This window comes from Podarcis erhardii, assembly GCF_964252035.2.
Source record: "Podarcis erhardii genome assembly, chromosome: 1".
Classification (NCBI taxonomy): Eukaryota; Metazoa; Chordata; class Lepidosauria; order Squamata; family Lacertidae; genus Podarcis; species Podarcis erhardii.
The window spans coordinates 81,038,980-81,064,534 of record NC_138497.1 but is presented as its reverse complement, the minus strand read 5'-3'; the positions used below and the strand labels follow the sequence as shown (position 1 = coordinate 81,064,534).

Sequence of the window (25,555 nt, the reverse complement as noted above, 5' to 3'; positions counted from 1 at the left end):
TTTTGACAGTCATTATTGCATTCTGTCCAAGGCCTTGTTACTATTTTAAAAGAACCTGAAAAAGTAAAAAATTGAAAAGGTGGAATGAAGAACAGGTTATCTTATCAGAAGAAACTGATGTGGAATTGATGTAAATTCTAGACGTACTCCTTTTTAGCTTTCCTGTGTCACAATTTAATTACACCTTTTTGTAAATATGATCACACTTATGTATTTAATGATAATTGAGATTTTCTTGCTGCATGAGGCTAAAGATGGAGAAGACAACTGACTGGAAAGGAGAATTCTGTTTGTCACCAGCAGCAATGAAAAAGCTGCTTTTTTCTTTTAGGAAACAAGGTTGAAGAAATGTGAACATGTGCCCATATACTAATCATAAATCTCTAAACAAAATTTAAATCAAATACAGATAATCAAACTACCATTTTAACAGATTAGACAACCATTAATTAACTTTATTAGAAAAAAGCAAACCCACCTTCCCCATGTTGTAGGCCTATAAGCTTATTTGTATTCTAAAGTTATGCTGCTTCAATTTTCTAATCCTGCTTCGTTTATCAGCTTCCAGGTACCTCTTCAAATCATCGTTATTTTGTAGATCAAGCTCTCGCAGAGACTGGTTTGTTTTGAGAGCTGCCAAAAAGGCTTCCCAACATGCCTCTGTCAGTCCACATGAATCCAACCTAGATAAAAGTTCATAAGGAAATGGTTGCTGTAAATGAAAACCTCCAAGGTCAAAATCTATTGCAAATAACTCTCAGAAGGACAGTTGTCCTAGATAACTTTGCATTCTTCTAACTGAAGTTTTGACTGATTTGCTTCTATTGTAAGGAAGCTTCTCATAAGCTATTGGCCTATGGATCAGTTCGTCTGGCTACCAACCCGAAGGCTGGTGGTTCTAGCCCACCCAGGGATGGCTGTGGGCAAAATTCCTGAATTGCAGGGGGTTGGACTAGATGACCCTCGGGGTCCCTTCCAACTCTATTATTATTATTATTATTATTATTATTATTATTATTATTATTATTAGTATTTAGTCCACCTTTGCTATCTAAATGTGAGACCCTCCCCCTCCCCCCAAAATGTCTGCAAAGATATCCAAGATGATCGCTCTTCCCACTGTAATGGTTTCCTTGAAACTAGTCACTTAAAAATCAAGTGTTAAAAACAAATGAACATAAAATGCAGTAACAGAATCAGTTAAGGAATAACAATAAAAATACATGTTAAAATCCTTCAAGAAAATGGTTCCGAGTTCTTGAGGGCTTCATATACAGTGGTGCCTCGCAAGACAAAATTAATTCATTCCGCGAGTTTTTTCGTCTTGCGAAGCACGGACTTTGGAAAAGCTTCAAAAATCACCAAAGTCTTCAAAAACCTCAAAAAAGGCTACCACACCGCGTGCTATGAGTTGCTCCTCGAAGTGAATGCACGGTTTTAAGAAAAAGGAAACAAACTTGCAAGACAAAGGAAACGAACTTGCAAGACGTTTTCGTCTTGCGAAGCAAGCCCATAGGGAAATCCGTCTTGCAAAGCAACTCAAAAAACGAAAAACTCTTTCGTTTTGCGAGTTTTTCGTCTTACGAGGCATTCGTCTTGCGAGGTACCACTGTACTTACAATCTGCCCCAGTAATAAAGTAGCAGCCAGTACAGCTCTCCAAACAGAAATGTAATATGATGACAGGGTGTCAATCTTGTTAGTGCAGAATGCAGTAGTAGTAGTAATTTTATTATTTATACCCTGCCCATCTGGCTGGGTTGCCCCAGCCATCCTGGGAGGCTGCCAACACGTATAAAAGCATAATAGCATGATTGCTAACTGCAGTTTGATGAAAAATGTTGATCCAAAAGTACACCAGATTATATCTGCTCATTTATGGAGAGTGCAACTTTGTCTAAGGCAACTGGTCTACGTTTTCAGACACAAACCATTCACCCACAGCCTCTCCATTCAAGCTTGGTTTCTTTTCTCCCATTCAGACCACCACAGTGTCCAGGTATGGCCAGGATCTGCATTGTTCTCCTGATACTATGGACAAATAGAGCTGGGTGCTTTACCATACTGATGGCACCATGCCCCAAATCTCCTAAAATCTGTTGGAAGCAATTCTTATCCAAACTCTGTGTACAGCTGATAATTAGTATCTTATTCCCAATGTAGTTATGAGCCACTTTGTCAAAGGTTCCCATCACTGTTCAATTTGCTTTTAACATCCCTATGATATTTCAAATACTTTGAAACAAGTACCTTAGCGAAACTATTTTGCAGTTTGGATGTTGAAGGCCTTCGCATAAGAGCTGCACGCCAGCCTCTCCCATTTCTTCATTATGGCCTAGAGCCAGCTCTAGCAGGGACTGGTTTTTACAGAGAACAGAAGCAAGATTCACACAGCAAGCAGCAGTGAGATTGCAACCAAGCAAGCTGTTTAAAGAGATGAAAAATCCATTACAAAGTTATTTACATGGAAGTAGCTTTAACAGGCTTTAAGTCCAGCGGCAGAATATTTTTACAATATCTGCCTTTGCAGGGTCTATAACTTATTGCAACGAAAATAAAATGAGTCCTGTAGAAGAAAGGTCACTTTATGTACTCATTGAGGACAGCCCCCACCCAAGATTTGAGACTTTGCATCCATTTCCCAATCTGACTAGTTTGGCTGACATTCCCTATCAGTGGTGGCTTATGATGGAAATGTCTCTGCTTGCAAGATGTGCACCTCTCCCTGGTTTGCCACAGTCATGATTACGCTAGGCCAGTGTTTTTCAACCACTGTTCCGTGGCACACTAGTGTGCCGCGAGATGTTGCCTGGTGTGCCGTGGGAAAAATTGAAAAATTCAAAAGATTTAAAAATAAAGTATTTTATAATTTTTCATATTTCTGTTTACTTACTATTTCATAATAAAGTAATTATAAAATACTTTCTTTGTGTTTATTTGATTCCTATTCAAGAGAATTACTATATATATAGTCAATATAGACACAGAGTTAAATTTTTTAACATTTTCTAATGGTGGTGTGCCTCGTGATTTTTTTCATGAAACAAGCGTGCCTTTGCCCAAAAAAGGTTGAAAAACACTGCGCTAGGCTACCTGATTAAATGGTGCCATGTTGACAGAACTACTACTGCACCTTCTCAACTAGCCTGTTAGGAAGAAGAGATGTAGCAGAATCTTGCCCCCAATGTGCTGTCTCTTTGTTATAAGGGAATATGACATTTATGCCATCTGCAAAGCGAGTCTGCTTAGAAATTTGAGCCTGCTGATGGGGTGTATTGTCTCTGATAGTTAATTATTCATTTCATTTCTATACCACTTTATATTTTAAAGAAAACAATCTGGTTTGCAACACATTAAAACATCAGATAAAGCATTACTGGAGAAAGTCAAATATAAAGTATACATTCAAAACAACATAATTAACAGGATACTAAAATATTACCTAAAGATGTCAAAATAAAGCATTACAAAGGTCAACAACAGGATGCATATTTAACAATAACAAACAACAACAACAAAAACTTAAACATTTCAAAAGAAAACATAACTAAAGGAAGTCAAATACAAAATGCACATTTAAAACAGCATAATTAACAAGAGAATGAAATCTCAAGCATTGAACATACCTGTTGCTGCCAATCCTGCCAGGGCAGGTGGTGGCTGTAGAAGCTCAGGCTTGCTGACTTGGGTCTACACTAAGAGACAGCTAAGATAGTCTCTATATGGTTCTGCTGTATTATGTCCTAGGAAGGCCAAATCAAGTGTCTGGAGGTCCTAGTCTTTGACAAACACTCAAATGATGTGTGATTTTCTCCATTACAGCTATATTCCAGAGTGAGCAGTACCAAGTGTCCAGTGTAAGAGTTGGGCTGTTTTCTATTGAGTTGCAATTACTATTTCATGCTGCCATCGTATAGAAGACCAATTCTTTTGACAATACATTTACAGTGTATCATCAAAAATCTTCAGTAGCATTAATTTCAGGCAACAAACAATTTATTTAGTAATATTTGCTATTTTTGTCAAAATTGAGTTGGGGCAATGTGTACTGTGCTTAGGAGAAAATCTATACCGAGCCAGGCAATTCAGATGATGCTAAGTTTTTTTTTAAAAGCCAGTGGGAGGCTGTGGCCTCCAGAAGCTGTTGGACTACAACTCCTACATCCCTGGGCATTGGTCATGCTAGCCACTGCTGATGGGAGTTGAAGCCCAACAGTACATGGAGAGCCACAATTTGCCTATGATTGCAATAAGCCATTGGTCACTTACCTGAGTACCTGCAGTTGGCAGTCTGGATGCACCAACATTTGGCAGAGCTCTATTAGTCCAGCATCCCCTATATTGTTAAAGTCCAAATAAAGCATTCTCAGGTTCTGGTTTTTAGGAACAATAGAGGCTAGTTTCTCACATGACTTGGGGCTGAGGTTACAGCAACGTAATCTGAAAGGTTTAAGTGTTCAAGAGGAATTAATGATGACAATGTATTCAGTAAGTTGACTGTGTTTCAAAAGTAGGTCACATTTTTTTAAAAAAAACCAAAGTAGAAGTCCCATTATCTTTGGCATTTTCCTTATCTGTAGTGCTTTGTTTCCTTTGTCCTCAGAAAGTGCATTAGAGATGGGCTGACTAGCACAGTGAACAATATTCTAGATGTGGTTGCTATGCCAAATACTTATATAACAGTATACATATTTACTAATGTGTTTTAATTTATTTCTTATTCCAATCACTGAGTTTAACATCACATTGACTATCCACTTACCTTCCAGTGACTCAGAAATATAGATCAGTGGCATGGAGATTTGCAGTGTCAGGACTCAGGGGCAGAGCATCACAGACTACAATTATGTCTTCCAAGCAGGCTGGGTATCCTTTGGCACAAGGTGGCCATTTTGGATAGCAACCCTGGCAAGTGTAACCCAGGTTCTGCCCTTTTGATAAAAAGCACCTATGAGCACTCACCTCAGTGTCTGCAGTTTGCAGTTGGGATGCTTGAGTGCTTGACAGAGTTTGATCACTCCCACTTCTCCTAGGTCGCTTTGCTGTAAGTTGAATTCTCTGATGTGTTGATTCATGGTGAGGACAGAGGTAAGAATCTCAAAGGAAGCAGCTCTGAGATTACATCGCTTAAAACTGAGGAAGAAATAGGGAGTCAGTCTTCCCTTTCCCAACTCTTTGCAACTTCTTTGGGATAAGATTTTAGACTAGGAGCCAGAGAGAAGAAATAACATGGTGCAGCAGCGCAACTGGATGCCTTCATCTGCTGCAACAAAGCACGTCTCTTCTGCATTGGTCTCTACCGCCACAGCAGGCACTGCAACCATCCAACAGCTTGACCTCACCCCCAAAAGTACACTCCTCCACTGTCACCCGAGACAGATGGGTGCCAACAGGAAGTGAATCATACTAAGGCCCACGCCTATACTTTTGACTTTTAACTAGTTTGACATTGATTGGCGGCCCCTGATAACAGACTTCTCCTTTTTAAAATCAGCTTTGGAAATGCAGTCTACTCACTTCAGTAGTGACTTTAACTATTCATGTGATCATCAACAGAATCTCCTTGCACATCAAGGGAAAAGGCCAGGCTGCATAGCCCTATCCATTAGCCAGAGAGGGGGCAGCTGCAGGGAGCTGGCTTTCCCCCTCCCTCCTCAAAAGACTCTTCTACTCCAACTTCCCACTGCCTTCATATACCAGAATGTCACACCTTCCAGTCCTCTAGATTTGACTTGCTGCACATTTGTCCAAAAAGTTGGCTGCTGCTATCTCCAAACAATAAAAAGTCCTTTACAATGGATGCTACTTTAAATAACCTAAAGCTGCAAACCTAAGAAAAACTATTTATATCCAAGGTAACAGTTGTCTACAGCAACCCTAGACTTCTATATGGTCTCATATATATTTTTAAAATTGCATTTATTTCCTGCCTTAATGGTGTAAAATAGAGAGCCATGTACACCACCTTCAATGCCTCCCTCCAGTCTCAGACTCTGTCAGTTGAAGATGAAGGGCTGAAGGGACATTCCAATTGCATTCAGCAGAACATACTGAAAGGTGGGAACCCTAGTAATACAAGCTTCCAGATCCTGAGGAGGCTTCCAGCTGAACAGGCTTAGAATCTCCATACAGTCATGTGGAGAGATGCTGGGGTGGGAGTAGTGTGCACAGCCCTCCCAGTCCCTACCCAGTTTGTGCCCTCGGGCATTTGGCTGAGCCCCCGACAGGGCTGAGGGCATCTGGGCCCTGGGCATGCCAACGGAAAGCTGCGTGAGATGAACTAAGGCAGAGTTGCACAGGACATGAAAGAACAAAAGTTCTTACCTACCAGATCTCTCTTACGTTGCACCTTGGATCCTTCAGTCCTTCAAATAGGAGAGGCAGGTTTTCATCCACTCTTCCATTAAAATATAAGCTAAACAAAATAGAAAACTGTGTGTTGGATATGCTATGCAATTGGATCATACAGCTGCAGCAGACAGCGTTGCGTCATGACCTGTGAAGTTGTAGGGTGTGTTTTACACAACTCCTCCAGGGCACAGAGACAAGATTGTTGATCAAGAGTAATTTGTAGCCCTAGAGGATAAATGCTGACATATGTGCTCATTCTGGGTGAAATCACTTCTGAAAGAGGTTGGCATAGCCATAAGCAACAGAAAGGCACATTTTAGAATATGAAAAGTCAAATTCACATTGAGTGAAACTTTCCCTTGATAACCAAAACTAGGACTCTTTCATGAAGTATGCACCAGCAAAGCTGGGTTTGCCACCAAGTATATGCCCAAAAGGGAGTGATGGCCATGAATGAACAGGTACAATATAAATGTTTGCAAATACGTGTTTGTTGCATTCAGTTTGAGCTTTAGCAACTAATTTTTTTTGTGCCCTGGCTTAGCAAAATGGGCTCTTTGGAAAAATCTGTGCCCTAGATTCACTGCTACCCATGCTCTAGTACCCTTGAACAAACCTACTTACAACATAGAATCTTAAATCTGGAACATTATTTGGCTTTCAGAGAATTACACCTTTTCTTAATTGATTTTTTTAAAACCACCTATATATTTGATCATAATCTAACTATGAGGTTGCCATTGCATGGGCCATAGTGGTCAGAATATCCCAGGAAAGGGCATAATTAAATGGACCAAAGTTTTGGTTTGCACTTTAGCTAAAAACAAAAACCCTGAACTGATCTGAACAGTGTCTTCTGATGGGTTCACATACCTTGACAAAAAAAGTAGATATCCAAGATGGAAGGACTGTTCTTTACGACAGTGTCTCAGGCAAAATGAAATAACCACAGAGTTGAATGCGTTCCCTAGGCAGTTATCATACAGCTTAATCTCAGGGATACAATCCATTGCTCTTCCCACAAACTCTTCTTCTTGAATTTCATATAAGCAACAGAATATCTCAGATTGCTTTTGACAGCTCTTTGATGCCACCTCAGCTTCGATCCAGTCCAAAAGCACTTGTTTTGTTTCTGAACAAATCTTGCAACCTAAACTTTTCTCTATGGTTTTCCTACTTTTCTCATTTAAAAGACCAAACAGAAAGCGGACTGTCAACACTAAGTACTCATTTCCACCCTCTCCAAAATCTTTTAGCAACTTTCTCACGTCTTCATAACAACAATCTGATTTGTCGGCCATTTCTGGTATTTCCTCTAGCACGTAGGACAAGGCCGCAAAAAACTCTTGGAAACTTAAGTGGATGAAGCTGTAGGCAGATTGGCAATCAATATCTTGCTGGAAAAGTTTCTTGTGAAGGAAGAGTGACCGGATGTCAGCCTCCTTTAAGCCATGTTTTTGGAGGTCATCATCCTCAAAGAGTATTTTCCTCGTCAAGACTCCTTCTCTGGCTAAGAGACAAAGGTTTTGGAAATGTTTCTGTTTACCTCTTTCCAACGCTGGACTGTGATCTCTGAGTAAGCTAGTTAAATAAAACATGTATACACAGGTAGTTGTTTTTGAAGTCTGCACAAGATCTTCTCCTCTATCCATCTGTTGCTTCATCACAGTGCAGATGATCCAACACACAATGGGGACAAAGCACATGGTGAAGAGCATCTCATTTGCTTTCACAACCCCAAAAGCTTGTACCGCTTGCCTCTCATTCCCAAAATACTTGTGGAAATACTCTTCCCTGTCCTTCTCAGAAAACCCCAGGATCTCTATGTAGCGGGGATACTTCAGACACTTCTGCAGTTGCTCCAGAGCAATTGGCCTTGTAGTGATGATTAAATATGATTTGGGAAGAATGCTTTTCCTGACTAAACTTCTCAGTACAACTTTCACCGGCTTCTTTTGACTAGGATCGAAACACAGATGTTCCTCATTGGATTCTAAGGAAAATTTCAGTTCATCAAGACCGTCGATTATGAACAGGAGCCTCTCTGGGTTTGCAAAAATATCTTGCAGGGGAGCATTTCTCTCAGGACAGTTCCAAAAGATTAAATCAATTAGACTCTGCTGTTCAGTCATCAAGTTAATTTCTCTGCAGTTTATGTAGAATGCATAATCAAACTTGCCTTGGTAGAGTTTGCCAACTGCCCAGTCCAACATAATCTTCCTCGCTGTCATTGTTTTTCCTATCCCAGCAGGCCCTTGGAGCACGACAGTTCTAGGGTTCACTCTGTTATCATCGGGATCAAATAAAGTCGCAATACTACCTGGACTGGCTTGCTTGCCCATCATGTTGGCATGTTTCCTTCCTGTGGACATAATTTCATGCTGCTTCTCTTCCAGCAGGCAATGTTTCTGAATGATCAAGAGTTGGGTGTATCTTCTGTTTAGATTCACCCATTGACCAAGGAGGGCATTTTTGTCTTGAATTACTTGATATTCTTCCCATACATATTCTCTGTATTTAATCCTGTAATCTAATAACAAGAAAGAAAGCACTGGGGGAGAGTACATGAAACAACAATACTAATAATACCTTTATTGTCATTGTACAACTTGTGTACAATGAAATTAAACGAGCCTTCCCCCCAAACACTCAATCTCTTATCGAACAACACACCACCTCACAAGTCAATTTCTCTATGTTATTTTCCGTTCAACAGCCTAACAGCCCATGGATAGAAACTGTTTTTTAGCCTGTTGGTATGGCTGATTAATCTTCTACCCTCGGGCAGGAGATATAGAAGTACAAAGAGGTGCTGGCCGGGGTGTGAGTCTTCCCTGAGAATTTTTCTCGCTCTCCTAAGGCAATGATCCCTTACGATGTCATCTAGTGGACTCAAGGGACAGCCCATGATATGTGCTGTATTCACCACAATGCAAACGAAATATTTAATGATATAGTTCCCAGGAGTAGAGTTTTGATCTTGGTTTGGGCTTCCTGCAAATGGAGTTCCCCCTCTCCTCTGCAGACACAGACATCCGCAGAGGTAAAATGCTCCATTTGGATGAAGTGGTTTGAATTAAAACAGATTTTGAAGAGCCTCCCTGTAATCACTGATCAACTACTCAGGAATGTCAGCTACTCAGGAACATTAAGTTCTTGATTATTCCTTTGTAGCTGCATCTGTGCCTGTCCCACACCTGACATCACATATGATGTCAGGTGTGGGGCAGGTTGAAAACAAATTGGGACCCTACTGAGGCCCGTGGATGCTGGGCTAGATACTGGACTCAGATCCAAGACGCTTGAGCGCTCAAGCCCTAACAAAGGAATTGCCAACATATTACCTTCCTGATGCTGTTGCCAGCACAGTTAATTGTCAGGGATGATGGGAATTGTGATCCATCATCTGGAGGGCTATAGATTCTCCACTCCAGCCCTAATACTTTACTGTGGCTGGAGTCTCTGTACAGGGCTAGAAGGTGGGGTTAGATGCCTTGTTTACCTGGATTGCAGTGGCAGGCAGGCAAGTCCTGAGAGGCTGCATGTAGATGTGGCAAGGGTGTGACCCATTATTGAAATGGACTGCTAGATTAGGTGGGCTTTTGCTTTGGTTCAGAGAAGGCCTGCCCTGCCCTTATATTTCTATGGTCTGCTTGTACACAGGGAGGAAGGCCTCAGCACTCTACCCTCCAAATGCAAACAGGACTCTAGATCATTTCCATAGAAAGGAGTGCTGCTGCCCTGTATATATATAGTTCAAGACCATGTTCACTACTTTAATGGAATAGCAACCACCCAGATCCAACACCCAAAATCATGTGCACTCAGCAGCTCTCTCAAAATACTTTCAAATGAATCAGATTTGCTAAGGTGTTAAACCCAAACTTCTAAGGCTTTGATAAGAAGAATGACCTGCTGTGGGTTTTATGTACCTTTTGGTGATATCTCCAGTGCTTTCTGACCGGACACCAAACCTGAAAGGAGAATTGAAATTGTTCTTAGAAGACCTGTTTAGTTTAGTGTAATCTGACCCATGTATATTATTCACAGGGGGACATCTGGTGTCCCAAAGAAGGATTATCCCAAAATGCATTGGGCTTGCAACAAATATTTCTTCAAGCATCTGGAGTTTCTTCCTTTCTCTGCCCCCCCCCCCAGCTTAGGCTAAAAGACAGTGTATTCCCCAAATGTAATAGTTGAATCCAACTGAGTTTCTCACATACAAATTCAATGTTGCAACCATTGCAGTGGTGTGCTGTAATAGATAATTCTGAGCAAGTTTGCCAGACTCGATAAGTGTAAACTCTTTGTACATAATAATTTCATAACTCTTTTCTAGAAGATACTTGCACTCTGGACAGAAGTCGTAAGTAGAGCTAGTTGGATCACCTGTGCTAAGCACAGCTTGTCCATGGCTATTTTTGGTCCAGCTGGAGATGCATGGAGGGAAATGAGTTGCAGGTTTTCTCAGAGTCCTTTACCTTTCTCTTTCTCTTTTCTGAGTTTAGCAGCAGACTGTTTCTGATTAATATCCGAGAGCACTTGTATGGTTACATCTATTGCGTCATCTCCACCATAACACTTGAGCAGGAGATTCTTGGTATCTACCCTGTCCGCGTTCTCTAGCCGACTTCGGGGAATTATGAAACGCTTTCCTTCGAGGTCTGAATAGGAGAGCTTGTCTTTAAACCTTTTGAAGTCTTCCTGAGAAAGGTCATCGAGCACAAGTAAGAGAAGGTCACTGATTCGGCTGCTTTTGTTTCCCATCGTTAAGCATCAAAGAACTAAACTGAAATATAAAGAAGAAGCAAAGTACGACTTTAAAAGGGAAATTTAAAATAAACATGGTGGATGCAATTAGTTGCCTACAGAAAGGAAAACAAATGGCTGCATATCCAGGTCGCTTGACTATGGCAAGTGCCATAGTACACCCTCAGACTGGGGAAACTCACTCTATACTAATGTGTGCATGTATACTTGTCTATGTGTGCACTCTCTCTGTTAGTTTTGAGACATCAGAGTTATTTTTTGGAATGTTTATTTTAATATGAATCAGTTTATAAAATGCAGTGCTCACAAACTGCTCCAAAGTTGCATACCTCTGCCTTGAACGCTGCTTCTTACACAACTAATGAGGATTGTGGCGTTTGAAAATGCGTTAAACACTGCAAGGAAGTGAAAGGGGCTACTACGAAGGCTGTACCCAGCTCTGACACAATGTAGTTTTTTAAAATGTTTAAAAATAGAATAGAAACAGGAAATTTAAAGGAAGATGTTTTAACTAAGAACATCAGCAGGACAATGATGCAAGAAAAACTGCTTACAGTCTTCAAGCAGTAGCGGTAGTTGTGGCCACCAGAGTGCCAGGGTGCTGAGGATCGGCTGCACAGCTGGCTGACATAAGTAATGGCCTTAGAGGTTTCAGTTCACATCACGAGTCAATGGTGGTCACTCCTCGTAGCCCTCCATGGGCTGTGAGGAGGTTCAGGCAGGGGAAAACCAGGATTTATGAGGTATAAGCCCTGCTGGCAATGTTCCCCAGTGGGGTCTGGGGAGTTCACTGCATCCCACTGTGCTGTGCAAGCCTGTTTCTGCCAACTTGAAAGGCAGAGCAGGTGTGACCTGGGAGTGTGTCCCTGCCATGGACAGACCTCTGTCTTCGGCATGGCTTGTGGTTAGTTCCTCTATAATCTGGACAATTGGCATTAATCAAGAGGTGCTCGTGGCCCACCCATTTCAATCCTAATTCAGTGTCTTTCTTTACTGCATTTATACTTCCCACCCCCCTTCCTCCCTCCCCAGTGGCCTCCAACCTGCCGCGCACAAGTCCGCAATGCAGAGACAAAACAAGACAAGCAACAACCCCCTGCTGAAACCAAAGTATAATTAAACAATGGAAACATAAAAATAAAGAGCCATGTCTGTTAAGTATATGAAACATAATGAGAACATTGTAGAACACTGTAGGGCGGCTCATAACTCAATGGGAAAATGAGCTAGGTACTATAAACAACATTAAGGTGACTGAGGTGCTCAGTGCCTACTTTTTCCATATCTGCACTGCGCCCTCACTCACTCAAGATGGGGCATCTGATACTGTCAGGGCAGCACAGAGGTCCAGGGCCTGTTTAAAAGTATGGCACTTACTATAACAACTACAGTTACAGGTTACAGACACTTCAGGTTACAGACTCCGCTAACCCAGAAATAGTACATCGGGTTAAGAATTTTGCTTCAGGATGAGAACAGAAATCGTGCGGTGGCAGCGGGAGGCCCCATTAGCTAAAGTGGTACCTCAGGTTAAGAACAGTTTCAGGTTAAGAACAGACCTCCAGAACTAATTAAGTTCTCAACCCGAGGTACCACTGTACATGATGAGCACCTGCAAATTTTCTTCTAGAAGAAAAGCACTGCCATTGCCTTTCAACTTCCTTAGCAATTGTCCAGTAATTGGTTCATTTACACTTACATCTTGCATCAGGCCCTGGGTGCTACCCCACTGGGGCCCAGAGTCATTGCCCCTCTGGACAGTTTCATGACCAATTGTCTAGGGCAGCGGTTTCCAATTGCGTAACCCACCCAAGGGGTCTGTGGCACCATCCACATAACAAAAACTACCATAGAGATATCAACATTTTCAAAAGGGGTCCATGGCTTGGCTTTTGAAAAATGGGGGGGGGGGGAGGCGGGAGAGGGCACAGTACTTAGCTAATTGGGAACCACTGGTCTAAGTCATTTAGGATATCTAGAAATGTTATATCTTTGTCATTACTGGAACCCACACCTACTCAGCCTGTGTGAGAGTAACTGAAGTCACCCATTCCTACAGCCAGTGCTCCCCCGCCCCCCAAAAATGTTTAGGGGTACTCTCATTTTCCTACTCATGTTGAAATACTGCCCCTCAATGAGGCCAAACTTAGATTCACAAAATGTTTAGGGGTATGCGTACCCCTGCGTACCCCCAGGAAAAGCGCTGCCTACAGCACTTCCTCCTTTAGATGCCTCCCTAATTTCATTCTCCATCTCACAATCACCCTGGGGATTTTGGACAGGCAGACAATAGTACACCCCCAGTCCTAAATTACCCTTGTGGCTTGATATCAACACCCACAAGGATTCCATGGGGGAATCTACCCCTTTTGGGATTTCTAACATGGTGGATTCTATGTTGTCTTTGACCTACAGTGTGAAACCACTCCCAGTATGCTCTTTCCGGTCCCTCCTGTGGAGTTTGTCTTTAGAGAGCTAACCATGTCCCACTGGTTCTCTTCCTTCCACAAAGTTTCCATTATGCCTACTATATCTGTGTTCTTTACTTTTCCAGAAACTGTCTCACCTAGACAAAAACTAATGACAATGTGAGGCAATAGAATATTTATTGATACTTAACTCTAATACTTAACCTTGAACATCTGTAAATCTAAATCTATAGGCATTTATCAGTGTTTAATCCCATTCAGGATATTTTGCCAAAGTAGCTGTTCCATTTAAAAACAAAACAGCAGCAAAACTTTTCACCAGAGTTAGGACTTCATATGCAAAAGCCCCACTGAAATATATGGGAATTAAGTTATAGGTACAGCTCATTCTTAAGGCGCTTGTGAAGAAGTTTCCAAATAGCAAACTTCATAGATGACAGTTGGCCTTTCAACAACACTATGATTAAAACCGGCAAATACTGGAAGATAATAAAGAAAATTATGTACTTACCATTGGTTAGCAAGGATAATGCTGTAAGAAATCTGGCTATGCCTTGGATTCACTTGGATCCACTTTCTGAGCATTCAGAGGAGATTCCTACCTTAGACCCCCTGAAGAGGAACTAGGAAACATTTGCATCATACTTGATTGTTGCAAAACTGTCAAACCCAAATCTTTCCTGTTTTCTGAACTGCCCTAAATGCTGTCTGACTGATATAAAAGGGAATGTGTGTCTTGTTTAGTGTTGTTCCAGTGTGTGCTCAGTTTCAGTAAAAAGAAAATACTTCTCTATTCTGTGAATTTTACTTCTTCGACTTAGCAATTGCTTAACGGAGTGTGTTCCCACGGTGCCTGTTGTCTCCTCAATTATTACTCTCTTGGCTTCTGAAAGTTCCAGGAACCTGGGGTCCTTTTGGGCATGCACACAGATGCATGTGCTTTGTCTGTGAAATTGCACAGCAATACATCTTACCAAAGCAAACCTTTCAAAAATGTCCCATAAAGAACCAAATTTTCATTAAAAAACAATAATTCTTTATTTATTTACCACTTTTGCGTAAAAAAGAAGTTTCAAGAGCCACTAAATTCTTCCAGCTCTGTTCTTTTCTGGCCATGTTGCTGTTAATTGATTCACCGTTTACATCGTTAGCCAAGTCCTGCTGCTTCTGCCCGGAGAACTTTCCTAGGCAAAAAAGAAGCCGGGGGGGGGGGGGCGCTAAAGAAACGGGGAGATTCTTTTTCCACTCTCCATGTGTGCAGCACAGGTATTCCCCCCCCCCAATCAAATAGTCCATGGATTCAGGAAATCCAAATTAATTAGGCAGAAACTTCAGGCTTCCACCTGGATGCTCTGTTTACAACATGTAAAACATACACACACAAAATGCATCAAATCCACTTTAGACTGCCATGTGTGAACACCCTAAGAGGAAAAGAAGAGCATAAAACCACATGCTACTCAAGTGTGTACCCAGAGAACTGTATTCTGCGGGTGGGTGGTGGTTGTTTTAATGTGTGTAGTGACATGTTGCTGGGTGGCACCTGTGCTTCTATTTGCTAGTCACCTAAGCACAACCAGGGAGCCTAGAGCTTGCCGATCAGAAGGTTGGCGGTTTGAATCCCCGCGACGGGGTGAGCTCCCGTTGCTCCGTCCCTGCTCCTGCCAACCTAGCAGTTCGAAAGCACATCAAAGTGCAAGTAGATAAATAGGTACTGCTCTGGCGGGAAGGTAAACGGCGTTTCCATGTGCTGCTCTGGTTTGCCAGAAGCGGCTTAGTCATGCTGGCCACATGACCCAGAAGCTGTACGCCAGCTCCCTTGGCCAATAAAGCAAGATGAGCGCCGCAACCCCAGAGTCGTCCACGACTGGAACTAATGGTCAGGGGTCCCTTTACCTTTAAGCACAACCAAGCCATCTTGTTTCTAACAGCTCAAATGATGTTGCGTAAAACAGCTGTATTAAAACTGGAACTCAAATTGGTCCTTGTTGGGCTACAAGGCAGGAAAGGGGGAAGGAAAACAGTGTGTTGCCAAAGCCCTCTCCCCAAATTGCTGCCTGCCTCTTGCCTTTACTGCTTATGTTCTTCTCCAAACAGCCCTCTGGCTCTCCATGTGTGGAGGCCTGGATTTCAGCTCCTCCACACACATGGGAGGATGATGGCAAACCCAAGGCAAGGCAGCGTCCTAGGTTAGTCACCGATGACCCCTTTTCCTCTCCTAAATAACAGCAAAGAAAGAGATTTCTAGAAAATGGGCAGAGGGGACCTCTCAGGTTTCATACATTTCATTCAGGATTTCCTTCTTCCATTCAGTCATGCCTGCAGTTTTGCCTGAAATCAGAGGAATATTGCAAGCCTTGTAGAAGGCATGCCAGTTATTTTCAGTCCAGAACAGTAGGTTCCCTTCTGGCACCTTATCAGCAAAAGTAAAGCTGCCCCACACATTTTTACTGAAAGCACTGAGTCTGAGGCCCCTGCTTGGGGGCACCAATGAAGGCCTTTGTGGGTGCCCAGGCATCCATGATCACAGCATTCACAGCATTGGGTGACTCCTGTCAGTTCATTTGAGGCCAGTTTGTATATTTACTCAGCTCATCAGTCCTCTTTGCTTGAGGGAAAGTGGGTTGGGTAAGTACATGAACCAGACCATAAAATCTTTTCTGCATACTTCCTAACTCTCAGGTGGATACTGTTGCATTATAGGGGGAAAGGTTTACTCCATTGTTCATTTCAGTAGATTTCCCTGTCAATATTTGTTAAAATAAGAAGATAAATGTTGCAGAAAGTTATTGAACCAAGACTGTTTACGATTTGGCGGGAAGTCAAAACCAAATCTTAAAAGGGCAGGTCATTTTGCTGCCAACACCGTCACTAAGTGCTAAGCTCTTATACCGTTAGGAATTAGCACTGAACAAGTGCCAATAAATTATTTGTTTAAAGTCATCTTAATTTCCCTTTAATGGTGGGCAGTGGTCCACTAGAACAGTATTAATAATTTCATAATTACTGAAAATATGAATTATTGGTTAGAAGTGAACTGGTCAAATTCCTATTAAGAACAATGTAACCTTTCAAATGAAGAAATTTGAGTTTGACAGAGCTAGAAATGTCAATTTATAACCCCAAAGGTTTATTGCCAGATTCACTTAACCTAACCTTACTGGCTAGTAACTGTCAGTACTTTAACAACTTAGCCTAATTTTTTAATAACAGCTGTGATTATTGTACCCTGGAATGCTCACCATTTTGGCTGATTCAAAAGTGACTGCTGGAGTCTGTCCCCAGGTCATTCTTTTAATGGATAAAAGCACAATTTAAGGTTTTTATATATTTAATAGAAAGTCACCTACTTCTAGTTAGGACGCGGGTGGTGCTGTGGGTTAAACCACAGAGCCTAGGACTTGCTGATCGGAAGGTCGGCAGTTCGAATCTCCATGACGGGGTGAGCTCCCGTTGCTCGGTCCCTGCTCCTGCCAACCTAGCAGTCTGAAAGCACGTCAAAGTGCAAGTAGATAAACAGGTACTGCTCTGGTGGGAAGGTAAACGGTGTTTCTGTGCGCTGCTCTGGTTCGCCAGAAGCGGCTTAGTCATGCTGGCCACATGACCTGGAAGCTGTATGCCGGCTCCCTCGGCCAATAAAGTGAGATGAGCGCCGCAACCCCAGAGTCGTCCACGACTGGACCTAATTGTCAGGGGTCCCTTTACCTTTTTACACCAGCTTCTCCAAAATTGCCGAAACCAGTTTTGTTGTTTTATAGTTTCTTCAGCTGTCACTACTGACAAATTTTATCTAAAACAGAGATTAAGGCTTGTTTCTGTGTTATTGGTCGTACCTGAACTGGACATGAACTTCTTTGGCACTAATAAGCTTTTCAGTTCCTTTTACATTTTAATGTGATCCTACATAATTCATTCTTCTTGAAACAACATGCTTCACTTCTCCAGTTTGCAAAATATCCTTTATCATTTTGCATTTGTGCATAACAGGAACAAGTGGCTTCTATGGGCCACTTCATTCTCACGGGAACAAGATCAAAGAGCTATAGTTGTACTTTCCCCTCGCCCCTGCTCTGGGAACCTACTTCATGAACAAAGATGGCTTGAATTACATTTCTGAAGAATTTATTTCTGTAATTTGGCACAAATTCAGCTGGGTGGAAAATCAGCAGTCTCCTATATATATTTAAGCCTGGTCCTTAACTTTCCAAAGGAAGTCCATTGCTGTTGCCATCTGGTACACAATAGACAACCATCTCCACCATGAAGCAGACAACTGTGTTTCTCCTGGGCACTCTGTTGGTTTGCTGTTATTCAGGTGAGTTGCTTAGCCCCTTATAACAAGACATTTTAGTCTCAATGGGCCTTTTGGGGTAAGTATGGATGCTTCCATAGGAAAGAGTTTCATACTGGACAATTTCATACTAAACAGTTTTCCTTGTTATCCTGCTGCTCAAATTAGTTTTCAGTAGCAGTATAAAGTTGCCTGGCTGTCAGGCTTCAGGGAATCCAATCTCCCACCCTCCTGGCTGGCAATCAGAAATGGTAAAACAAGAAGTTCTTACCATGGTATTTTATTCAATATTCACAGAGAGAGATGGAGGATGCCGCCTCTCATATAATGGCGTTGCTCCAAGTAAAGTCCCACCCCTTCCGTCTCTCCTATTATACATCATCCCTGCGCTGGCTGATCTGTGCTTTCTGCCTCTGTGCTTTCTGTTCTCCTACTCTCAATGCACGCCAGGTCCTGGGAGAGGAGGGGTCAGGAATGCTGTCTAAAGACACTGAGTCTGTCAGCTGTCTCTCCCCTGGTGCTTCTTCTTCCTGCTGCTCTCCCAATATTTCCCAGCTTCTCCCCTCTCCAGCCTCTGAACTATGACCTTCTGCAAACCACTATTCTAAATCTATACTGTCCTCCTCTTCTCGGGAAGGTTCAGGAAGAGGGTGGGGCGGTCCCCACCATTCCTCCTCAGTCCAGTCCCTGACACTACCCTCAAATGCATTTCATAGGCCAGTCTCTCTCTCTCTCTCTCTCTCTCTCTCTCTCTCTCTCTCTCTCTCCCGTATGGTTGGATGGAGCCACCCTCCAAAGTCAGCTTTGCTTCAGCTTACCCTGATAGCTCTGTGGCAGGATGGGTGCACCAGCAGAGCCAATCCAGAGCTTCCATACCCATGCGGCTCTGACCTTGCCGCTCCCTACTCTACCTCATCCTAGCCTCGCCCAGCTAGGATGCAGTGACACCAGTGTTAGGAGGATGGCTCTGCCCACTCACAATTCACAATTGCTTATTAGCATCCGGTGTTGTGAGTAAATGGATCTGGGCTTATGTGATCATTTTTGCTCGTACGGTTTTCTTTGGACATATGTGGGGGGAAAGTATTTCACCCCGCAGGTATTCTGAGTAAGACTGTTATGTTTATATGCAAAGGCTAGCCTGCACCAGCTGCTCAATACTGGAGTTATTTAGAAGACAACTTGGTCAAAACAGAGAGAGTGTCTTGCAGAGCTGTAAATAGCTCCAGTCTTTTGTTATCATTACAGTGAATCTACCTGAGAGAGAGAAAGTTAGAAGTCTCCTACCCCAAGGGTGACCCCAAAAGATAGGGTTGGGAAAGAATAAGTATGTGCACATATGTAGTCTTTGAAACCACACGGGTTGGTTTTTTTTGTACATAGCAGTTTGCAATTGTACATACCTTAATGCAATAACATCATACAAGCTGCAGCTACTGCCCCTGTTGTCTGTACACACAGGTGGGCTAGTTTTCAAACTTGTGTGCAATGACATTCTCTATTTCACTCAGTGTTGGAACAGATCATATACCGTATATACTTGAGTATAAGCCAACCCGAATATAAGCCGAGGCACCTAATTTTACCACAAAAAAACTGGGAAAACTTATTGACTCGAGTATAAGCCATTTCACCACACCAGAGGCTGGTGTTAGCAGTGACAGAGGAAGAACAAGAGGAAGAAAGGGCTGTTTTCGGGCTGCTCGTTCCTCCTCCTCTGCCGCCAACAGCGGCAAAGGCGGAGGAGGAGGAAGGAGCAGTTCGAAAGGACCTTCACTCGAGTATAAGCCGTGGGAGGCTTTTTCAGCATAAAAAAATGTGCTGAAAAAGTCGGCTTATACTCAAGTATATACGGTATACACATAATAGCCTTTCAAAAGAGGGGATGGAAACCGGTGTGTTGATATGCTGTGGATATATTCTAGTATATAGAGGAGGCTACATGACTGCACTGTTTCTTATTTTGCCTATTTCATTCAAAGACAAATTAAATATGATGAGGGCCAGTGGCACAGCCCTGCAATGTCCATAGGGCTTCCCCAATAGGAGGAGGAGACCTGAGAAAGTGCTCTCTGTGTACGCATGTAGGCAGCAAGCGCTTGAGAAGTGCATTATTGGTGCAGAACGGATTATAACTGTTCCAGCAGAATGTGTTTTAGATCAACGAATAATTTGGGACAGGGATGACATGGCACCTGTATCCAGTACTGAATGTACATAATCGTGCCATGTGTGCACACCCAAAAAAGAATAGGCGAATTCTGTGTGAGAGTCTCAAGAGGATTTTGGTGGTATGGTGAGGAGGTTAAGAAGACTGGTGCCTGGATCTATTTCTGGAATAGAAGATCAAATGTGTCCTGGACACCCGGCCTCCCACCCCAAGTTCCAATTTATGGACATGACTGAAATAATAAAATCCTTGTCATTCAGGGTCATGGAATCTGGCATGCTGTTTCATTTACTACCCTAGGGAAAAAGTTAGCAGGTGAGAAAATGGAAAGCTGACAGATTCACAAAAGTAACAGATTAATTAAAAATATTTTTATCTGTTATATATTTGGTTTTTATCATGCACTCATGCACTCATAGTTTCTGCTTAACTTGAATACCCTAGCCAAAGCTACACTACCTGCGTTTTGCCATGTGACGTTTAACTGGTTCAGAGCCTGCTCACTTTTATCACAATTCAGATTTCCTCACTCAAAATCTAATTTTCAAGCATTTTCCATTCCTTTCCAGCTACTGCTATGAAAACTTGCCCCGTTCTTGTTGATACCCTCACAAACTTCCTTTTCGCCTCGCATGATGACTACATGAAAGCAATTGATCGCTTTGCCACCACCGAAGAAATGAAGAAAGCTGCTTCTGTGCTTAAACAATGTGCAGTCGGTCTTCCGGAATCCGTTCTAATAGCAAAAAGCCAAGTGCTGGTAATTATTTTCACACACATATACCCAACACTTAAATCACAGTTTGGGGCAAATTCACAAATGCACATTCATTATTTGAGGACTTGAAGGTCTAAAACTGCTATGACAGATTGCCTCAAGTCACCAGAGACACAATATGTTTCGGTGGAAGTAGGCTCTGAGGCCTTGTTCAGATATGGCGGTTTATCACATCATGACTCCAGCATAAGCTGGCTGGGTGTCTATGTGAGTTAACTGTATTGTTTATTTTTCATTCAATAATAAATACTAAAGTCAGATAATTAAAAAAAACCACACAGAGAAAGTTTAATTAGATAGCAAAAAGGTTGTAATAAAAGCAGAGAAACACCAAGAATTAAAGCAACCCATTAAAAGTTCAGAAGATTCAAACTGTCTTCATCTGTTGCCTAAAAATTAGAAAATTGGCACCAAAAGTGTATCTCTGCTAGGAAAGAATCTTTTACAACCAATGAGCATAGCTGTCAACGTTTCCCCTTTTTAAAGGGAAATTCCCTTATTCCGAATAGGATTCCTTACAAGTAAAGAGAAAAGTTGACAGCTATGCCAGTGAGGGTTTCCAGCCCCTGGGGATTGGTGGTGAAGGGTAAAAGCTCCCACATTAAAGAAGCATATTCTGGGCTAGAGGACACATTCAGAATTTTGAGAAAGCACAGGGTTCTAGTTATAAAATGGCTGCCACATGTAGAAGAGCAGAAAAAGAGAGAGGACACAAAATGGTGCAGATCTCCTCCCCATCAGCCATCTCCATCAGTGGAGGAGGAAAAATCACCTATATTCGCCCCTACTTTACTTGCTCACAGACAGAAGCTCTTTGCACCTCTCCCCTGTTCAGCACAGATGGGAGGGTATGTGTCTAATCCTGGCATTCACTGAAATGTAGCATGTTTAAAGGGGCACGCATGGTCCATCTTGGAGAGGTTGAGTAAGTGCAAACAGGAACTGTGCAGGAAAAGCAAACAGTCTCTCATGCATTGTAGATTTTTGAGGGGCTATTTACTGAGCCCTTTTGCAGGCACTACAGGAGGTACTGGTGCCCTCAAGCACCACATTGGCTAACCCTGGATTAGGACAGCCTAGACACGACCTACCATATCAGAGACAGATATGATTATATGATTAGGTTTTATCCTATTCTCCATGTGAATTACAGCATACCTTTCTATTGGCAATCTTTGTTCCAGTTAAATATCCTGCATGAATGTGAAAAGCCACAACTGCTGCAAAACTGAAACTTTGAGGAATTCTCCCGGTCCATCAGCCCCAGCCAGGACAGGAACCCATGATGATCACGCTAGCTGTTGATTGTGATTCCCTTTCACCGATCTTCATCCTGCTGAAACGTATATTTGCTTCAAAGCCGTTCTTTTCTCAAATGATCCCGCTCTTCAAGATCAGGCATCTTCTTCACAGGCTTCTTTCTAGTCACTTCTTTCCTTAATAAACAAAAAGCATACCAGTGGCGTAGTTTGGAGTGTTGTTTTTTTTTAAAAAAAGAAACAACTGATAACAGCTCATGTCTTCCAGGATTTCCACCCCAGTCTGTATCCATAGTGCACGCTAACAATTCATTAAGTTTAATAACTTTGATTTTCTAATTTATGGTTTAGGTTCATACGTTGTGCTTTGTGTTGCCCCCCTCCAATAGACAAAGCCTTTCTTGCCTGAAAATCATTTTGTGATTTTTTCCCCAACTTGTCTTTAGCCAACCCCACTCCCCATCCACCTTCCTTTCATTCAGCAACCTGCCATGTCTACCCATCCCTCCCTCTCATGCTTTCCAAGAGCAGCCAATCCCTGCAAACCATTATTAAGACGACACATGGCCCAGATCATGCATTAGTCACACTTGAACTTTACAGTTCACATTAAATCTTTATGAATACACATTACCATGGATGCATGTTATTTTCAAGATCATGGGCCCAGGGTTGTGATATGCCACAGGGATGTTGCATTGTGTTACAGTTTCTGGGGGCAGTCACCAATGCATTGCTGAATTGGTTTATTGTTACAAAACACCAAAATGCTATCAGAGAGGAAAAGGGACACGAAAGTGAAACTGCCAAAACGATAACAGAAAAAATGGAGTAAAACTTGAGCAGATAGTCCAAAAACACCACACTGCCTGGACCAACAGCTTACTTGCTCGTTTCTGTGACAGAGCCAAAGGATTACCCTTGATGGCACAAGTGAAATAGTAGCACCTTTCTTTCTACTTTCCTTCAAAAATATAGTTAAAATATATGAAATATGTGATATTTTATGAGACAAGCGGCAAAAGCAAGCAGAAGTATAACCATAGGAATGGCAGAAAACTTCTCATTTTAGCTATGGTTTAAATCAGAGACAGTGCCTGACTGAAGCTAAGCAGGTTGGCCAGAACTGGCCTTGCCTCGTAGCCAGATGACCAGCCTCAGGTGGCACCATGAGGGATGGGGCAATGAATATATGAAGCTGCTCTCCATGGTTTCAGGCAGGAGCTTTTGCCAGCTGTACCCAGAGATACCAGGGATTGAACCTGGCACCTTCTTCATGCAATGTAGATGAGCTGTGGTCCTTCCCCGATGAATGCAGGCACTGATGCCTTAATGGATGAGCCAACCATTGCATATTCACCTTAGCTACAGCAGAGGTAGTTCTAGGCTAGGCTTCGGGAAACAAAAGAGTAATGAGTAAGCACTTGATTTGGAATTTTCAGTGTATTGATGGGAGATTGATTGGAAGAAACCAATACATTGAGATGCGAAGATGTTATATTGGACAGCATGCACACCTCCACGCCAATGGCAAAGTGCTGCTGGACTCACTGATCACGGCATCACTTCATAGGAAATAGCAGCTCAGGGCAATGGTCCTCAGAAGAGCACAGAGAGTTTGCCTTGGCAGGATAATCCCCTAGAGAATGCCTGAGGAAGGTGGCTCTATTTTCACTGCCCCACTTCATCAAAGTGCTCATAAGCAAATATTTGTTTTAAAGCACTGGAGTTTGATCCCTTAATAACATGCAGTGTGTGCATAAAACATTACTAACTAGTTTTCAAAGCACACCATCAAATAATTATCATGCCAGAGCCTGAATCAGTACCCAAAGTAGAAAAGTCAATATATACAAAACAAGTCCCCTAATTTAGGCAATTCCTTAATAACCACAATGGCTTAGAAACAGAATTCATGTTAGTTATTCTTGCCAGATATTTTTTTCTGTTTAGAAAACCTGCGGCCATACTGATCATTTGGATAAAAGGCAATTTAGCCTGTCCTGAAATTACCTGCCCTTTCTTCTTTGTAGCCTTGAAAAACTTATGGCCAGTGGTCATTGCAAATACAATTCTGTAGTAGATTTATCACCTACAAATCATGTGCATTAAGTACAACCAGTGCTTTTTTCCTTTTAAAAAATGTTTAGGGGCACTCTCATTTTGACTCAAGAAAATCACCATTTTATAGTACAAATTGGGAAAAATAAATACAGTAAACAGACAAGAGTACAAAGATTCAAAAAATGTTTAGGAGTATGTGTACCCCTGCATCCCCCCAGAAAAAGCACTGTGTACAACATATGACATGGATATATTTCATTATTATTTTTTGTACGTTTTGTATCCTGTCTTTTACTTCCCCAAGAAACTGAAAGTGACATTCTAGCCTCACAATAATTGTGTGAGATGGTCTGTGCTGAGTGCAGTTTCTCCAGAGATACCTAGGGAGCTTAATATGGGTGGAACCAGGGATTCATTCTACATGTCCAAACTCAGTCCTCAAGCCATGGCATTCGATCTGTTCTCTTACCTTTAAGCATTGTCCATAGAAGCCCACAGGGAACCAGGTTTGTCCTAAACCCTTGCAGTGTGCACAAATGGTAGAGCCTTATTCCTTTGGGCAAGGGGGCTGCCACACTCCTTCTAGCTCAGGGTTTTCCACAACCAAACACTGCCACAGCTATGCCCTGCTTTCTCGACAACCCCCCGATCTGTATACATAGTCATTTACTTCATCTGCTTTTCCTGGGTGGGTTCTGGCCAGCACAGAACATGGCTGCTGCAATTTCTTGCGGCTCATCTTTCTTCGGAGCCACACACGCAGCATATGAATCATATAGAAATTGCCTCCAGTGAACGTATTCTTGTGAACGCTCAGGTTCTCCCTGTTTTCATTGGAATTGGTTAAAATACGTGTCCAGGGGACTCAGCTACATTAGTCAAAAAATGACGTTTTGAATACATTATAAATATGCAACATCAGGTGGCGCCAGAGAGCAAGAAAAAGTTCTATGTGATTTTTACATAGCTTCTTCCCCTTTCTGACTTATTTATAGCATGGTTTTTTCCTGTGTGTAGATCCACTCCAGTAAAATGGTTTTTGGAGCATTTTTAATGTTATTTTTGCAATATTGATTTTAATGCACATTCTAACCTTCCATCCCTAGACACCCTCCAAGTAATCCTGATGTAGCACCTTCCTGCTGGCACCCCCTCTGCCTGTGCACCAAAGGGTACGGCTGCACACAATCAGTGACTTTGCTAGCCGCAGGTTCTTCATGCACAGGGTGAGATATGCACAGATGGGAGCGGCAGCTGTGGGGGGGGGGTGATGTTAGCCTGATCTGGTGAGAGAAGGGGTTATAGGAGAAGAGTTAGAGGAGACTGTGTGAGCCGGCATGGGACTCTGTGGGTGAATGCACAAGATGCTTTGAGGCTGAGGAGATAGGCCCTCAGTTATAGATTTAGACGGAGAAATAAAGATTTCTTGCCATGCAAAACCAAA

General features: G+C 42.3%; 2 protein-coding genes across 8 annotated transcripts; one reads left to right on the top strand and one right to left on the bottom strand.

Moving 5' to 3' along the window:
* Positions 1-150: 150 nt before the first annotated feature.
* Positions 151-20,573, bottom strand: NLRP6 (NLR family pyrin domain containing 6). Of its 7 annotated transcripts, none has more exons than XM_081875285.1 (10): positions 18,659-20,573; positions 14,061-14,172; positions 10,832-11,139; positions 10,283-10,324; positions 7,224-8,880; positions 6,328-6,414; positions 4,962-5,132; positions 4,269-4,439; positions 2,250-2,423; positions 151-683 (listed from the first exon to the last, which is right to left on the bottom strand). In XM_081875285.1, the coding sequence occupies exons 3-10, from the start codon at positions 11,115-11,117 to the stop codon at positions 497-499; spliced, it is 2,775 nt and encodes a 924-aa protein (XP_081731411.1). In that variant the 5' UTR covers positions 11,118-11,139; positions 14,061-14,172; positions 18,659-20,573; the 3' UTR covers positions 151-496. The 7 variants fall into 7 exon arrangements, 6 of the variants coding, with proteins under 6 accessions (XP_081731411.1, XP_081731412.1, XP_081731410.1 ...); XM_081875286.1 differs by having other exon boundaries at positions 14,061-14,161; XM_081875284.1 differs by lacking the exons at positions 14,061-14,172; positions 18,659-20,573 and adding an exon at positions 11,675-11,848.
* On the top strand, positions 17,706-22,247 carry LOC309349547 (secretoglobin family 1D member 2-like). Its single transcript, XM_081875646.1, has 3 exons — positions 17,706-17,864; positions 20,580-20,770; positions 21,973-22,247. Exons 1-3 carry the CDS (start codon positions 17,810-17,812, stop codon positions 22,018-22,020), a joined length of 294 nt encoding a protein of 97 aa, XP_081731772.1. The 5' UTR covers positions 17,706-17,809; the 3' UTR covers positions 22,021-22,247.
* The last annotated feature ends 3,308 nt before the right edge of the window (positions 22,248-25,555 follow it).

What these genes read in the sequence shown, in the direction of transcription:
- LOC309349547 (XM_081875646.1), top strand. Translation starts at nt 17,810, where the DNA reads ATGAAGCAGACAACTGTGTTTCTCCTGGGCACTCTGTTGGTTTGCTGT. An exon ending in GTTGGTTTGCTGTTATTCAG is followed by an intron (nt 17,865 to 20,579) that starts GTGAGTTGCTTA and finishes ATTCCTTTCCAG; the next exon opens with CTACTGCTATGAAAACTTGC. An exon ending in TAGCAAAAAGCCAAGTGCTG is followed by an intron (nt 20,771 to 21,972) that starts GTAATTATTTTC and finishes TCTTTGTTCCAG; the next exon opens with TTAAATATCCTGCATGAATG.
- NLRP6 (XM_081875285.1), bottom strand. Translation starts at nt 11,117, where the DNA reads ATGGGAAACAAAAGCAGCCGAATCAGTGACCTTCTCTTACTTGTGCTC. An exon ending in TATCTACTTTTTTTGTCAAG is followed by an intron (nt 6,415 to 7,223) that starts GTATGTGAACCC and finishes TATTTTGTTTAG; the next exon opens with CTTATATTTTAATGGAAGAG. An exon ending in TGCAAAATAGTTTCGCTAAG is followed by an intron (nt 684 to 2,249) that starts GTACTTGTTTCA and finishes ACTTTTATCTAG; the next exon opens with GTTGGATTCATGTGGACTGA.